At 42.9% G+C, this 17,118-nt stretch overlaps 1 protein-coding gene across 1 annotated transcript in view; it reads right to left on the bottom strand.

The window, feature by feature from the left end:
- LOC147904375 (P-loop containing nucleoside triphosphate hydrolases superfamily protein) overlaps nt 1-15,600 on the bottom strand; it is a 48,244-nt gene extending 32,644 nt beyond the window's left edge. Inside the window, exons 1-5 of the mRNA XM_087386187.1 lie at nt 15,323-15,600; nt 14,981-15,127; nt 1,432-1,522; nt 943-1,061; nt 314-504 (exon numbers count right to left, since the gene is read on the bottom strand). Coding sequence (XP_087242313.1) covers nt 314-504; nt 943-1,061; nt 1,432-1,522; nt 14,981-15,127; nt 15,323-15,445 — 671 coding nt within the window. The 5' untranslated portion in view covers nt 15,446-15,600. The remainder of the gene's footprint in view (nt 1-313; nt 505-942; nt 1,062-1,431; nt 1,523-14,980; nt 15,128-15,322) is intronic.
- Between the last annotated feature and the right edge of the window lie 1,518 nt (nt 15,601-17,118).

Below are 17,118 nucleotides of genomic sequence, written 5' to 3'. Positions count from 1 at the left end.
AAATGAGGTTATAAGTACCCAAAAAACAAGCATGCACACTTATGCTGTACTGCAGAAAAGTTCTATGCTAGATGGTGCACCGCTTTTGCAGCTGCAAGTTAACTGTATTTCTATGTTCTGCACAAAATTCCCTGTTTGCTTATATATAATTCGATTAGCTGTATTTGGCAGGCAAACTTCCAATTCTAAAACTACAGTATATTTATGGTCAGCAAAAGACATCCTCGAGCATTAACTTCTTAAAAATGCGTTCACGCAACAAATACCTGAGAATATCAGAAAGCAGTACATTTTGGGACAGCAAGTATCTTACTTTCCATGTATAAGTCCAGACAAATAAAACAGCTTTGCCCCATCATAAATCTCTGTCCAGAAGCGATTCTTGAGATGCTTTTTCGTCTTCCGGAGTTTTTTCACATCCTTAAACTGGTCAAGATGTGTCAGGACCCCCATAATTTTCGGAAACCCATGTACTTGAAGGATATTTAAAAACTCGAAAGTTTCCTGGAAAAGAAAGGATGTGAGCCTTTACATTTCTGCACTGAAACTGAGAGGAAGCAACCAGTATACTGTCACACCAAAGCAGCTAAACAAAAGATAATTGCAATCGCTTACTAGAGTCCATGTGCAAAGTTAGAAGGTAAAACCATACAAACCCTGCAGACACATCTAATGCACTGATGGAAAGAAGGGGGAAGAACAACTAGAATATTGATTTGAAACAGTAAAATGGTAGCTTTAGAGAGTACAAGAGAAGGGAGAATGAGCCAAACGCAAAATAGACACAGCATTACGAAATCTGCTGCATTTGACCAAATACCAAATAAGAACCACATAATCAAGATAAATCAGACAGAGTTAACCATCTCTCCAAAAAGAAGATTATAACTTCTTGACGAGTGATGATAGTGCATCAAGATCCAACAGACAGATTTAACCAACCATTTCAAAACCATAACTTCCATCGATGAGCAACAAAACTAGGTCTGCAACTTTGGCTGAGTCAATCATTGTGTTTAAGTCATTTGCACACTCCACGATTTGCAATCGGCGCTGCTTGCCTGAAACATAATGCACCAATCCAACAAATCAGCTGGAACTCATAATAATAAAACAGGTTTTGCAGATCAAAAAGCACACGCTCATAGAAGGGGTATCTTGCTGACATGCTCATAGATGCCTGCCATTTTGTGTTATCATATCTACAACAGAACTGCTAAGGCTGCTTCTATCACTGTGCATATTCTCAAGAGTTTGTTCAGGCAGGCCAAAGAATTTATCCACTTCATGGAGACGCATAGCAATTCTCCAATTTTTCTGACATACTGACTCTCATGATAATCCTGTACTGTGGCATTCCATTCAAAAGCAGAACTTCGAAGTATTGACAAGTGATCTATTGCTGCTAGCTCTGGTTTCTCAATTGTTTACCAGATACAATGGTGATAGGGCCACGCATATCTGAGAGATTATGCTTAGTGTAATGCTTCACGAGCGTTTTGATGAGGATAGTCTTGCCAACCTGCATAGATAAATTCATTGATCAAAAATTGGATCCTTTTTGTAAAATAAACAAATATTAACCTACACTGAATATAATGGCAATCAAATGAACCGGAACTCCTTTTCAGCAGACCATAACACATCGATGTTCTCTAGTTATCAAAAAGATGATAATTTTGAATCAATTCATTTCTCATACCACTAACTGTGGTTAGGGGGGGAAACCATAGAAGGAAAAAATGCCCCTGACCCTCCAGCCACTTCCTTAAATATTACAATATTTACAACAGATGCTAGCCAAGGGAGACCGGACCTCTCAGGGGCATACCCAAGATTCTTTGCAGAAACGTCACCATTCAAAAGGTGGAGGCAATGTGACCAATACATTTCATTACAACCCTATCCCCAAACAACACCATGTACATGCCTACTAGTCACACAAGTAGATAGAACAAGAGAAATTTCAAGAGGGATTTCATGTCCACACCTTGAAAGTGGGCCCAAAAGCATTGCCTGTCAAGCATAGATAGGACTGCATAAACCTTGTCCCCTGAAGTTCATATTGAGTCAGGCTTGAACTTTACTCTAAAGTGATGATTTTCCACTGATTACCATCCAAGAGAAGGAAAACTCTTTAAGCCAGCTTATGAAAAGGTTTTTGGGGAGCGGGATGAGTGTCAACTTTAGGAGAGGACACAAAGAAAAACTCAATTTAAAAAGGGAAACAAATTAGTATACACAGTAGCCCTTATGAAATCATCTACACGACAATACATTGGAGTTTGGGGTTAAAAATTTGTTGGAATCTCTTGGGCAACTCTGGTGGATTACACACTAGGACCTTTCAATTAGTTTCCTTACACCTTTATACAGGCCTTGGGATGTGTTAGGCAATGATGCCTGGTTGACAAGCTTAGAATGAAGTACTTAACATCAACCTGCAATCTCCCGTTCCACATATCTTTTGAGTGTTTTCCTACAATCTGTAAATCCACCCTGACCACTCACGTGCTGTGTGCACAGTAGATAGTGCACATAGATACCTAACCATTGTTTCAATTGATTTGTTTTCCTAGCATGAGTTATGAGCCTAGCAAGCCTAATTGTGAGCATGAGTGGAGGGGTCATGAGGCAAAATCTATTAATTCCAAATTAATCCAGATGTAGCTAATTAATCTAATTAGTTAACCTATATAAATTGGAATATTTATTTCTTTTTTAATACTAAATATATTAATCAAACCAAAAAGCTGTTAAGCTCTTCACTGCTTTCTCAGCTTTTCAATTCTAGCCTCTCTCCTTCATTAAGTCTTACCTACTCATGAATTGCAATTTGCACTAGAGATACCTTCGTCACGTGCAACCATTCTACCATGCATCTCTAGACCAGGCACCTGCCCTAGCTACTAGGGCACCTTCTTTCTTCCATCAACTGTCTCCAGAAGCTATTCGAGCAATTCAAACCATGAATAACTAACCCACGACCTTCTACACATTCCAGTCACCAATTCTTTGCTGCTGTCCACCTGTTACAGCATCTACGAGTTATATTGCAGCCACGTAGAACCCAGCTAGACACTGTTTGCTGAAACTACGCTTTGTCTTGAGCACCTGGCAAACTGTTGCAATCCCTCGTCCAGGTTTTGTCATCATCTGTGCTTCACCTTCTTCAGAATTTTAAATCCTGCCACCTGGACTTCAGTTGAATTCATCAATGGGACACCATCTGATGGTTCAAAAATGCTAGTGTGTGTGATACATTTACTAATCAAAATTTGTGTGTGTGTGTGTGTGTGTGTGTGTGTGGTTTTTCTCTGCTATCTGCCTCTTTCCCAAGCTCCAAGCTATTATTCGACCTACCCACCAAACCAAGTCCTTCCATGATAGTTTAGGAAATTCTAGATTCATTGATTCCGTATAAACTTCTACAATTGTTCTTGTAATCAAAGTCAAGCATCATTGAAATAGTCTAGAGTTTCTCTAAAAGGGTGTGATCCTCATTCACAACCCATGCGGTGCTATAGTTTCTCTATTTCTCTATCCAAACTGTATCTCTCTATGTCAAGTTCGCAATAATTGTTTATTCAAATTTTTTATTTAATATGGCTATTTAAATTTTTAAGCATTTATTAATTAAAACTCTAGAAACACGCTTTCACTATTGCATAACTCTAACATACTCAAAAGTTTTTTAATCTATTACAAGATCACCCTCTACCTAATCTTAGATTAACATGCTCTATGAGATTGAGATGCTTCGCACATCTATAGGGTTTTTGTTTCTAATGGGCAATTTCATACTGGCCTAGGGGGTGAGCCTTGGTGTGTGGAGCAAGGGGCAATGATAGTTACCATAAGAAGATAGAGCGAAGTTAACCCTTAAGGCGGAACTAATCTGCAAAACCACCTTTCCTTTGAAGTGTTTATTGTAGTCTATCAACTAGGACCCCAATCAATCACAAGCACAAAATATCGATCACATTAGTGAAATTGGGGATAATCCAAATTGATTGTGTGCATGGGTAGAGAAGCCATTGGCGAAATTTATAAGGTCTAATTATGATTATTTAACTACTTCTGATTAGTAACCCTAAATTAGCTTACACTAATCATTTTTACTTAATATTAATGATTTAATTAGAGCCTCATTATTGATTTTAGCTTTTTAATTTGTTAATAGCCTTGTTTTACAGCTTTTCAACTTTCTACTAGTCAAAAAATAAAATAGTTTAGTCTATTTTCCATATTCAGGCTGTGCTCCTTTCCACAACTTTGAGTTTGCTAAAGCCATCTCGTTGCTTTCATCTTGCTCCCACCTACTCTCTACACCTTCTCTGCCAAGCTACTTGGAAGCCAGTACTGAAACCTTACATAGACTAAAGCATCTACCATCTATTTCCACATATATGCTCCAATTTCGTCAGTTTCCAGAGGCCATAAATCCCTATTCTTGTTGCGACCTCACTTCAGCTTGCCTGTTACAGGCCCAGGCCAGTACCTAGGCATCTTCAAAGCATAGATCTTGCACCAAGCTAGCTTCTACACAAACACACAGGCTGTTCCTTTTGCAGACTTTCTCCAAATTGGAAGTGCTAGGACACACTTTGGGCTGAGATTTTGCACTTGGAAGCTCTCCTCGCAAATTGTGAGTTGCTATAGGAGGCATTCTGTTGATTTTGATTGCATTTGGAGGAAATTTGGGGAGAGTTCTTGCTGTAATTTGTCATTGGGCTGAGCTTTGGTATATAATCTTCCAATTTTGGCACTTGGGGTTGATTGTTTAGTATTTGAAGTTGATCGTAGATTAGATACTAGAATTTGGTGTTCCTGACAATGAAGTGCCTGTGTCAGAGCCTGCTTGAAAGATTACTCACGCAGCCTATGGTTCCTGCTTAGTTTTTTCATTGTTATTCATGTCATTCGTCGACTACTGTTTAAGGAGAATTTTCGTTGTTATTCATGTTATTCGACTAGTATTCAAGGAGTAATTCACCTGTTATCCATTAATAGGGACTTCTTAGATTTGATTCTATCTTAACCCCAAATATAAGTATTGTCGTAATAAAGGACCATACAAGGATTTATTCTTGGTAAAGGGCGGTCAAGTATCATTGAGGTAAAGGAATATTTTTTGATACAGGATTTATTCTTGGGAAAGGGTCGTCTCTGTTGATACCCCACACAGTGTCATGTGTTCCTTTTCTCAATTATGTATAAATCCTACCGCTTATGTGATAATGTATTTCAGTTGCATGACCCCTTCAAATTTCACCTTGTTATAATTAAGCAATTCGCTGGAAATCACATTTCCGCATGAAGCACGATTTTGACAAACGATGCTGGAATTGATACAAGCATGACTCTGTTTAAATGTTATTGAGATTTAAAATATTGCATTTCAGTTTCAAGGCTATTTAGATTTCACCTTATTAATTAAGTAATTCACTAGAATCATACTTTTCCATAAATACAACTCTCACAAAGGATGTTGGAATTGATACAAGCACAACTCTATCAAAAAATGTTGGAATCGATGCAATTAATCTCCAAACAACTCTCCAGTACAATATATGAGGGCTTCAAAACCAGCCTTAGATTGACAGTACTGCATGGTTTTTCACCACCAATTAGCCAAGCAAGCTGGCAGCTTTGCAGCATTGCAGCCCACATGTACAGGAGGTGTAGGCCATCCCATGGGCTATCCATTGGTGCCTTATGTTCCCTGGCCAGGATATAGGCAGTTAGGACAGTTAGGGCACTTATGACCTGTGCCACTTAGTACACAGGTACTACTAGGATACCCCGTCCTAGGGTTTAATTATATTGTGTGTACTTTGTACTTTTGGTTCATTCCTGCAATTCATTAGTCGTAGTACAGTTTCAGCTCATTTACTTCCACCATCTCCATTTCATTGCTTCCATTTGCCTTCATTGGTATCAGAGTGGGCCTCACCCCTCAGCCATTTCCAGCCACCCCGAGCATTTCACCTAGTCAAATGGGTTAGTCTTTAACTTCAGCCTCTTCACGAGCTTGGAGTTAATCACATTGTGCGTTGACGCCGAGTCAAACAACACAATGACATCATGATTGGCCACTTGCCCTTTCATTTTAATTAACTCCGTATCATTAAAGGCTGTATACCCCGTTGCTGCGGGCTTAGATAGGATGTTATCAGGTGCACTCGTAACTAGCTTAGCAACAGACACACATAACAAACAAGGTACTGACCTCTGAGAAGATCCCGCTAGTTGAATCTGGCATCTCTTCCGCTCTGGGACTTCCCTCCATCTCCACGTCGCATTCTGAGACCACCATCTCAGCCATCCGACGATCTTTGTTACGTGGACAATCCTTCCACTGATGAGGCTGAAGGCAACCAAAACATAAGCCTTCTCTCCTCGCCTTTTCTCTTTGTTCTGGGTTTAAGGGGGACTTAGACCAAGCCCGGGCTGCCATTGGGGTTACTTTCCTCTTCACTCCAATGGTGGTACTTGGTTTAGGAGTTTCAGCTGGTTTCGCCTGCTTGGCTTGACCACTCGGCTGAGAACCACTCCCTCTACTAATCCATTTCTTCTTAAACCCAGATTTCTTTTGGTACCCATACTGGGTCCCGACCAATGCAAACCCACTTGGTCTGCTGCCCTTAGCATCTTCATAGTTCAGGGCTATGGCTATTGCATCATCCAACGTGTTCGCGTACTTAGTCCGAACTTCCATTTTTATCCGATCATTCAATCCAAATATGAAATCTTTTACTTGGATCAATTGAGGCAGGGGTTCATCAACCTTCATTACGCTCTCTCGAAACTTATCAGTGTATTCTGCCACTGATAAATTTCTCTGACGAAGGTTCCTATATTGATCCCAAGCTCGGGATGCTTCATCAAGAGGTAAGAAGTTTTCCTGATTTCTCTTTTAAACCCCTCCCAGGCAGTGGATGCTATACCATCTTTTTGTTGCTTAATCCACCACCGATCCGCTACCTCACTAAACATGTGGGTGGCCTCGCGGATCTTCTTGATGTCATTTCTGATTTCACAAATGGCGAACGCCTCGTCCCATCTGTGTAACCAGGTCTCAATGACATCGGAACTACGGTCGTTCATCCGACCAGAATACTTTTCTGACCTGTAATTGGCAATATTTGGTACTTTAGCCTTTCTAGGCTCGACCGTATGGACACTAGACTCCGGTTCCATTGGAGCCTTTCCCTTCTCCTCTCGAGAAGGTCTGGTAGACATACTGTGTATCGCTCTCCTAAGTTCAGACTGCCCTGCATTGGCCTGTAACTGTTGCGCTAATAGTTGTTGCAAGGCATCCTCAAGCAATGCAATCCTGCCAGATAAGGTGTGAGCTCCTGGGCGCGACACCTACTGGGTCGGCCGGACTCCTGACTCACTAGGGTCCCTCCTGGAAGCCCCTTCTTCTACTTCCATTCAGTTCAATGGGTGTTTTTTTTTTTTTTTAAACACCGCTAGAAAACTGTATTTAAAAACTGACACAATTCAGGTTACTGGCACTCTGACACAATTCCCTATACTAGGGAATTCGTGCAATCCCACATGCACACTGACTAGGCATTTGACACAAGCATAACCCAAATAGCGCTTTCCCCTATACTAGGGAAATTCCTGCAAGTCAACTCAGACTGAAGCACAAAGGCATATGCACAGGCATAATCTGTCCCTGCTATAGCATCATAAACCGCAAACTCTGCTACAACCACAAAAGCTTCAACTGCTTCTGACAAAACAGGAATGACGAAAACCAAAAGGGAAAATAAATAAAGTGCTCCCTGGTCTTGTTCGCTCCTGCCTCAGCTCCACAAACAAATGATGCGCTCCTCTTTTTCTCTGCCAAGGCGTAGCTCTCTAATCGAAACCTGCTCTCTGGTTTCGTTCCAATTCACAAACTAGTTCCCTATCTTTAGAACGAAGGACAGCGCCACCACCTTGCTCGCTGGTCTATTCCATGACCACGTCCAAACCCCCGAACAGTCCGTCAACCTGCCTTACGGGATCCCTCCACCAAGGATGCACAATAGTCCCGATAGCCAACGCAGGAGGGCCACCAATATCAATTCGTCGAGTCAGCCCGTCCAAGACTGGAACGGATCAAAATCTCTCCTTAATCGTGGGAACCTCCACGTGAGCGCAGAACCAATTCGTCAAGCCCACGAACCATTATGCACACCACACCGCACTTCCTACTCGCCAGTGCCGGAGGACCACCACGCAGACACGTCATTGTCGTTCATTATCCATAGATCGTCAATTAAGTCCGTCGCATGGAGGTCACGGGCAAATGCGAACAGACCCGTCATATATCACGTCCACGCGTTTGTCGTCACACCTGCGCTCCAAGCTTTGCTGCGCTCCAAGCTTTGTCATCGCATGACGTTAGCAGCTTCTCTGTATAATCCACGTCCAGACGCCCCAAATGTAAAATGCTTGATGAATAAAGGGTGGAGGGGTGAGTGGGTTGGGAGGGAGGGTGGTGAAGTCATGCTACCTCGGCTAGAGCGTAACACGGTGGCACTGCAAGTGGCTGTGTCTGTGGCTCTGGTACTGGCTGTCCCACATGCATTTGTGGATCCTATGTGGGCTGTGCCGCTGCCCTTGGCACTCGAGCTGGATTATGTACAATCTCAACAAAGCTTTGAGTGAGCTGAGTTAAAACTTGTAACACAGAAGCCATCTAAGTTTGCATCACGGTCATAGCATCTGGCTGTACGCTTGGGTCTGCACCAATGCAACTGTACTAACAGGGTTATGTAATGCAACTGTACTAGCAGGGTTATGTAATTGAGGAGCTGGCTGCCCTGAAAGTGGTAGTACTTCGCTTCCCTGAGGAGCATGCTGCCCCAATACATCAGCCTGAGTATTCTGCCCTTCACGGGCTGCATCTTGCACTCTTGTTCTAGGGTGTGCTCCCCCTGACTGCAGCTCTGGCTCAAACTCTAAGTCTGCATCATAACCAAGTCTTATATGCTCCATATCAAAGGCAATGGGTGGCTGTACCAAGGAAAATCAGCAGATACTTTCTCTGCCCAAGCTGCCCAGGAACTCCTTTGGATGATTTGATGAGGGTCCCAGCAATGGAACCACTATAACCGGCCTTTGACTGACAAAGGGCAGTATATCTTACTTTACTTTCTCACAACACCAAAAAAACGACCACCATATTCCATTGCCATTGCTAGATACAATACTTAGAGCATACAATTCCACAACATAGCATTACTGAATCACAAAAACAAGGGAGGCTAGAATGCCCCTACTCAATAAGCATACACAGTGACACCTGTTGGCCCCAACACTTGGCGCCCCTTGCGGTATTTATTTATTCACTGGTTAGTTCAATTACAAGGGACTCCCTTCCTGAACTCACCCGCAAATGCAACCCAGTACAATGCCAACCAGTGCCTGTGCAGGTGACCAATACCCAGTGCTATCCTCTTGGTTCCCTTCAGTAGCCCAGCATATCACAAGCGGAATAACCCAACATCATACCAAGCAGTGCATCCACACAATTCAAGGCCATCACTGAGTCCAAGGCTTGCCACTGCTCTCCAAGGAAGAGAGTAACACAACCAGTGCCCCAATCCTCTTCCGGGCTAATGGCATGACAAGCAAACTTCCAAAGCTCAGCAAGGGTAGTAGATGCACACACAGAAGAAGAAGATAAGAGTACGGCCAGCAAATGGAACCTGTTTCAGCTCAAAACAGCCCCAAAAGATGGTCGACCAATAGTTAACAGACTCTCGGAGGAGGAGGCTGTCCCTGATTGCCTTCCAGCACCAGAAGAAATCGACCAGCAATCAGCAACCAATTCGCCATGAAGTCGCCCACCCAACTGAGGATTTCAGCCCATAGCAATCTCCGATTTCAGTGTGCACAGCACCAGACAGGAGCCAGGAGATAGGCAGCCAGGATTATGGCCTCAAACAGTGAAAAGGAAGCAATCTATCACGAAGAATGTCAAGAAAAAGGCCCAGAATGGAGACGCTCAAGCCCAGGGAGCATACCAGCAGCAGGAAACACCAGCAGGAGAAGATTTGTCACTGAGAAATCATCAAAAACGCCTTCAGCAACCAGCAACGGGAGAGCTCCACAAATCTGTGCGCACTCCAAGAAGACTCCTTGGTAGGGATGAAGACCCAGAACAACAGGATAGAATAGGGTAGGGCTCCAAGACCTTGCAAGTGCTTCTAGATGAGACACACACGCCACAAGTCAAGCATACAGCGCGAGCATGCGAACACTCAGGACACATGGTAAAGTGGACGTGGGAATTTAATGGCTCTAGGGGGTAACTTTTTGAGACATGACCCTAGTGAATAGAACCTCTAGTGGGTCACTTTTTAAAACATGACCCTAGTGAATGGAACCAAGCTAATAGCACTAGGAATTGCACTTGTTGCACATTTAATCATAGGTACCCTTTGGACATTAATTAATGCCCCTAGCCCAGCACCCCTAGGCCAAATTTAGTGGCGATTAGTTTAATCACTTCGCCATCACGTCCACATGACACTTATTCTTCCTTTTATCAAGGGATTTTTTCTTCCCTTCATGAGGCAGGGGCTTCTTCTTTGCTAATGGGTTCTTCCCTTCATCAATGGGCTTCTTCTTCCTTTCATCAAGGGATTGTATCGTCCCTCCATCAAAGGGAACCTTTCTTTTTGTGGTCAAAGCACATTTTGCCTCTACTCTCTCTGGATATAGATAGCTCTAGCAGGCAGGCACTGTTGGTCTCTCCATGCCTTGAGCATTGGCATACAACAATCTATGCATATACAGAGGTTGCATGCACAAACACCCCAAAGCAAAACACATGCATAGGGTGGCCACACTAGGCCATCAGATTTGGCACTCATCTATAATGTGCCCACGGCAGAGTGTGCACGTACGACCTTGCCGCATCGTAAGAGGATATTCCTCTGGTTTAACTATTGCGGCTGTCAATATCACGGTCTCATCTTATACATGAGTAAGTTTTTTCTGATTCCTTCTTGCCTCATTCTAAGTGGATGTTCTTTTTTAGCTCCTCCACTTGGTTCTCACTAATGGCAACAGCTCTATTTGATTCTATCAGCTACAATAGCACCTCTTGAAATTCTTTAGCAGTTTCAACCTAGGCCTCTCTTCAGACCGCCAAAGTAATTTGGCTATCAGAAAAGATGGACTACCTCTTATAATTTTCAAGAACCACGGCATGCTCCTCTAGAGTAGTATTGTAAATTACCTGCAGGGCATTGTGCTTATTTTTCCAATATTAAGCCTTCTCTTTCCAATACCGCACAATCTCATTCTAGCTATGAGCTCCACCATGGATGCTCTCTGCCTGATCTGCATCCTTTCTGCTCTCTTTCCAAGCTGCATCGTTCTTGTCTTTGCTCTCTTGCAAACCCTACATCACTGCCACAACATGTGCATTGTCCATTCTCAGCTAAGCTACAAGATCGTCTCAATGTTCAATGCGTTCACATGTTGTAACTTCTTTTTCTACTTTCTAAGCTTCAAGTTGTTCTTTCATTTTTTCTAGATCGACCTCTACTTGGTTCTAATCCATTCTAGTGTCTTCAAGCTACTGCTGCAGGTGCTCTACGTACTTCTCTGCAAATTCTCTTCTCTGCTCTACCTTAACTCTATACCCTCCCTGAGGATCTTATCCTGTTGCGCTGCCAATGTTGCATGGGTGGCTTCCATATGTAGCTTCCATATGTAGCTTCCTCTTCTCCTTCTCGTATTGGTAAAAAGGTTGTTTGGCTCCACCAATTACTAGGGGAGATCAGATTCCCACAGACCTCCCCGACAGTCATCCACAGTGACAATCAAAGTTGCATTGCAATTGCTTGAAACCAGGTGTTCAACGCTCGAACCAAATTATGTCCAGGAGAAGGTGCTCGCTGACGTGATCGAGCTTACCTACTGCAAGACGAAGGACAAGGCGGACCTCTTCAACAAGCCCTCAACGCATCAGCTGCTTGGAGACCATTCCAGCTCACTCAGGATGATCCATGATCCAGGAGCTGAGAGGGGGTGTTAGAGGTGACATCTCCTATATTACTGAGTGAGGGCCTTGGTTGTGGGTCTGCCCGCACATGTGAGGGAGAGTGAGGGCCTTGTTTGTGGGTTTGCCCGCCCAAGAGAGGTGGGATCACCATGATGGCTGTTCAGTCCAGCATGTATGTGGATGTGTACGGAGCAGGTTCAGGGTGTACGGAGCCCGTACCAGGCCACCATCAGTCCGGGATTGCTGCAGACATACCCAGGGAGCTGCGGGGGCTTTTGTGCCTGCCCCGGGCCTGCTGTAGGGCTGCCACGAGGCCGCATTCATTGCGCCTAGGTGGCGCCTTGGTTGAGGGGTTACCCAGGCCCCAACCGACCAGCTGGTTGGGTAGACCCGACTGAAGGTCGGCCCCCCTGGTCGGCCATCTCAGCCCCCCTCTAGTCGGTTGGTTAGGGCAGGGGAGACCCTATATATAGGACCCCCTCCCCTCATTGTTTTCCATCTCAGTGTACACAGCCAGCAGTCCACTTGGAGTTGAGATTTTCTCCAGCAGTAAAGGGGTTTTCTCCAAAAGCTCCTTGTGCAAGTCTCTCTCTTGTTCTCACAATTTTCCTGTTCAGTTTTGTGAGTAGTTTGCTCTCTCTCTCTCTCTCTCTCTCTCTCTCCTTTGGTGTTCAGTTTCGCTGCAGTTCTCACAGAGGCAGCCTTTGGCAAAAAGTTACAAGTCCCTTCTTACCAAACATCCGAGAAGATGTACGAGGCAGATTTAAGAATGAAGGTGGGGCCAGAGCGCAAAGAGAGCTGACAGAGGGGAAAAGGATGAGAGGGCTGAGGAGGATTCAGGGATGAGAATAGCTGAGAGAGGGCAAGGGGCTGAGAGGGCTGAGTGTGCGCTGAGAAAGAAAGAAAGAAAGGGATGAGAAGAGCTGAGAGAGGGCAAGGGCAGTGAGAGGGCTGGGTGTAGGCTGAAAGAGGGTAAGGGGTTGAGAAAAGGCTGAGTAAGGGCTGAGAGGCAAGGAGCTGACAGTTGTGAGAGAAGAACCGGAGCTCCAGCAAGGAGAACGAATGCCAAGGCCCACAGGGAAGAGTTGCGAGCAAGGCGGCAGTGCCCACGTGAGTTTCAGGGAAAAACCCCAAGATGCAAGGGACTGAGAGCTCCAGGAAACCTGGGAGCAGAACAAATACCAAGGCCCAGGCAGAGGAGTTGCATGCAATGGTGGCATCGTCCAGGTGAGTTTCAGGAAAAAAGCCACCAAAACAAATAATTAATTAGTTTAAATTTATTATTATGAAATGCAACAGGAGCGCACCTAAGAATTCAAAGCAAAGCCCTCAACACTTTGACTGGCTAACCAATCGGGTAGATTGTCTGGTCAGCCAGCCTGGTGAGCAAGTCTGTTGACCTAATTCAGGACGCCTATAAAAGGAGGTCTTCCCCTCCTTATTTTGGACATCAGATTTTGTAGCCAGGCTTCCAGCCAGCAGCAGTTCCAGCCCCAGGCAGGCGGCCAGTACCTGGTCCAGCAGCACAGGGAAGAGGGCGCAGAGGTGCAGTTCTGCCTCTCTCAGTCTTCTACCGACAGGTTGTATTCAGCCTTAGGCAAACTGTTAGTCTCATTTTGACAGCTCCCATATTTTTTTGAATTGAGTCAGCGTATTAATGTATATATGTTACCCCAGCCCAAAGCTAAGGCCTTTTGAGGGGGCAAGTCCATCTGCAGTCCTCAATAGCATCCCCTTTGAAGAAGACTCTTATTGATCTCCTTCAAGCATTTAATCTGTGTAGTCTGCTTCATACATGGTTTGAGGATTGCAGTTCGTATAAGCAATTCTAGGGGATCCAGTCCTCTGTGACAAATAGTGGCAATATTTTGGCACCGTTTCCGTGAAAATTTGCGCCTTTAAGTGAAAGCCCATCACGTGTATGTTTCTGTGAGGAAGAACCCCTGTAAAAACCCGCATGGATAAACTACTCAAGGGCAAGGAGAGGGCAGATTTGGCCATACATGAAGCAATCTTACATTAATTTATGTTTTGCCATAATCTTAATCCAATCAATATCTTCTGGCCCAGATATGGTCTTTCCATTTAAGGGCTTCTTGGGGAATTCTCTTGCGTAATGGACTACCTCTCTGCATCCAAAGCATATTGGAATCCTTGAAGGAGAAGCCAATCACCTTTGTGAGTGACCTTCAGAGTTTTTAATCATCCCAAGGGTTTATTTCAATTGTCTGCATTTGGTAACCTTTGAAAATTTGTGACTCTGCTTTTTCATACTCCCAGACAATTGAACACTAGTGCAGACATGTCGTAGGCCTTGTATGTTTTGTCAAACCTTTTCATCTCTAATATATTAATTCGCATCTCCCAATTTTTCACTATTTTCATCATAAATCTGGCTTGTAACCTTTCAGGTCCTCGACCTATCTTCTCCATTTCTGATAATACGTGCATCTATCCAACATAATCGAGGAGAAAGTGAGAATGACAAAAACAGAAATCCATTCTGTCAAGATAACACAAACAGAATTGCAATAGGCAGGTGGTGTAAAAACCAAGTGATCCAATACCACACCACATAAATCTCTGGGGATAATCTAACGATATCATTACATTTGGAATACATCTTGTATTTGGAAAAAACATTGTGCTACTTTTCGAAAATTAGAAGGCGAAACACTGTAAAAAACTTTCTTTAGCAATTTAAGAACATCTTAAGGAGCATTTATTGACAATTATAGGGGGGACACCAAAGCAGTGCAGAACACAATCCTTAACTTCCTACCACAAAAGCATTCTTATATAATAAAGATTAAAACTTAAGCTACAAAGTTATTGGAGTCTTTCTACATTCATGGGTTTTCCTTGCTAAAATAAAGCGAGACAAGACCCCTTACATACTGGCTGCAAATAATTACTTACTTACTATTGCATTCAACTACTTGGATACATATTACAAACCTGAGGAGGACCTTGCACAACGATGACATATGGCGGAGGTTCTTCAGAAGAGCGATCGACCACAGGTACGTGAAGTCGCCGTTGTTCTTTTTCAGCCGAAATGGCTTGCAAGCGTTTTGCCTTCACAGCCGACCTGAATGCAAATGCCTAGTAGAGTGCACAACCTGTTAGTATCTTCAGCCAGCAAAGCAATTACAGGTATGTTGGGTGTTATTTACCAAGACATCATAACTCAGCATCAAATTTGGGGAGCTTTATCATGTTGTTATATTTCGATGAGGGGAAAGCTCAACGTGACAAGCTACAGCATATTGCCCGCCAGACCGATATGCAAACACCCACCTTTGGATTGTTTTGCTGGGTGCCAACCCCACGCTTCTTCTTGTCCGCCTTCTGCTTCTTCTTCGCTGTAGGGCCGGACTTGGCAGCTCTATGCTGCTTGTGCGCTGACGATCCTCCCGCCATTGTTGCTCTTGTTAATTCTAAGGCCGAACAACGTCTAGGAAGCGCATCCAATGTAAATGTTCAATCCTTCCAAGCCTCCTGTTAGGCCAGCTAACACCGAAAAACATCAGACGACAGATTGGAACTCCAACTTTTAACTCATGCTTATTACTTCGTTCGACTATAGGCACCTATTTGAACCGATTCAAACTGCTCTAGGGGAAATTGAGTCTAATATTAGAACTCTTATTGTTTTGCACATATGGCATGCTTCAATTAACTTATTTTGGTCAATTTGATAGATTTCACATGATGACATAGCTTTTAAACTATGAAAATTTGTTGCGACAAGGCATCTATGAATATTGACGTTAAGGGGACGCCCCTTTTAGAGGATCTAATAATATTAACTCAAGCTGCCCAACCTACACCCCTTCTAGGCGGGCACCACCCTAAACATAGAAGAAAATATTTTCAACATTGTTACACAACTAAATGTATTGTATATGGTCTATGAATATTGTAGTCAAACATTGACAAAAATCTCTAAGCATGGATTCACTAAACGTCTTTTATATATCTCTACCTCAATAAGAAAATAGATATTGGATCATGATTAGCTACCAAGACCTTAACTTTTAAGTTAACCTATTTTAAAGATTTGAGAAAATTGGTGTACATATATTTATCTACTGGCCATATATAAATATATGTTATTTATTGTACTCACATTATAAGAGAGAGATTCAAAGAATTGACTTTGTCTTTGTTATTTCCTCAATGGTATACAGCACTGTAGAGATGTTGCGAAATTTGAGTAATAATGCTTGGACTTGTACTAGATTAACATGGTTAATGAATTGATGTAGTGTTGGTATGGGACAATTATCACCCAAATAGCATTCATAAGTTCAATTTGGATAGTTCCCCAAGTTTTCAATGCTATGTTAAAAGTATACATATCTTGAAGATTATTTATTACTGAAAGTGAATATCTATTGAAGATGATTTTTATCATATTCTTCGTGGATCCCTTCAGTAGGTCTTCATGTTGTACTTTTTGACTCATAAGTCAAATGCACAAATGAGGTCAGTTGCAAATAAGCAACATAGATATTATAGAGATTATTTTCCATATTATTTTTTCCTTAGGATATTAATATAGTATTTGCTCATATAAGACCTGTGTTGGGAGACTATGGCCAAGTGATCCATGGAATCACACTTGACTTGGTGGGAGTCCCAGAGGATGCTTTTTATGAGGTTCAATTTGGGACACCGAACTAAACCTATGCTTTTCACAACTAGAAGTTTAGTGTAGTGGGTAGTCCCATGTGCTATTGAGGTTTGCTAGTGTGACTTTTATTATCACTAGTGTGTCCGATCTCACTATTGTGACTAGTGTTTTGGGGTCATTGTTTGCTTGGGTGTAGCCATTTTTTGTGAGGTTCAAGGACTTTTCTGTATATGGGTATCTTGCATGACCCATAACTTATGCATTGCTTAACAGAATTCGGCAAACTTTGTCTTCAAGTTGTAGTACACATTCCAAACTTGAACATTAGAGCAAAAAATTATGGAATAAGGATTTGGAACGAGACCCTTAAAGCATTACAAGCATGCATTCTGAAGACTATAGGATATAGCAATTTATTCAAAGACATCGAATTTTTATTCTATACATACATGCAACC

Source organism: Dipteris shenzhenensis, chromosome 2 (genome assembly GCF_047967505.1).
Source record: "Dipteris shenzhenensis isolate YYH24624 ecotype China chromosome 2, Dip_SZ_1.0, whole genome shotgun sequence".
In the NCBI taxonomy this organism is placed as follows: domain Eukaryota; kingdom Viridiplantae; phylum Streptophyta; class Polypodiopsida; order Gleicheniales; family Dipteridaceae; genus Dipteris; species Dipteris shenzhenensis.
Note: the sequence above shows the minus strand (reverse complement) of the source record. Positions and strands in the feature narration are given on the sequence as shown.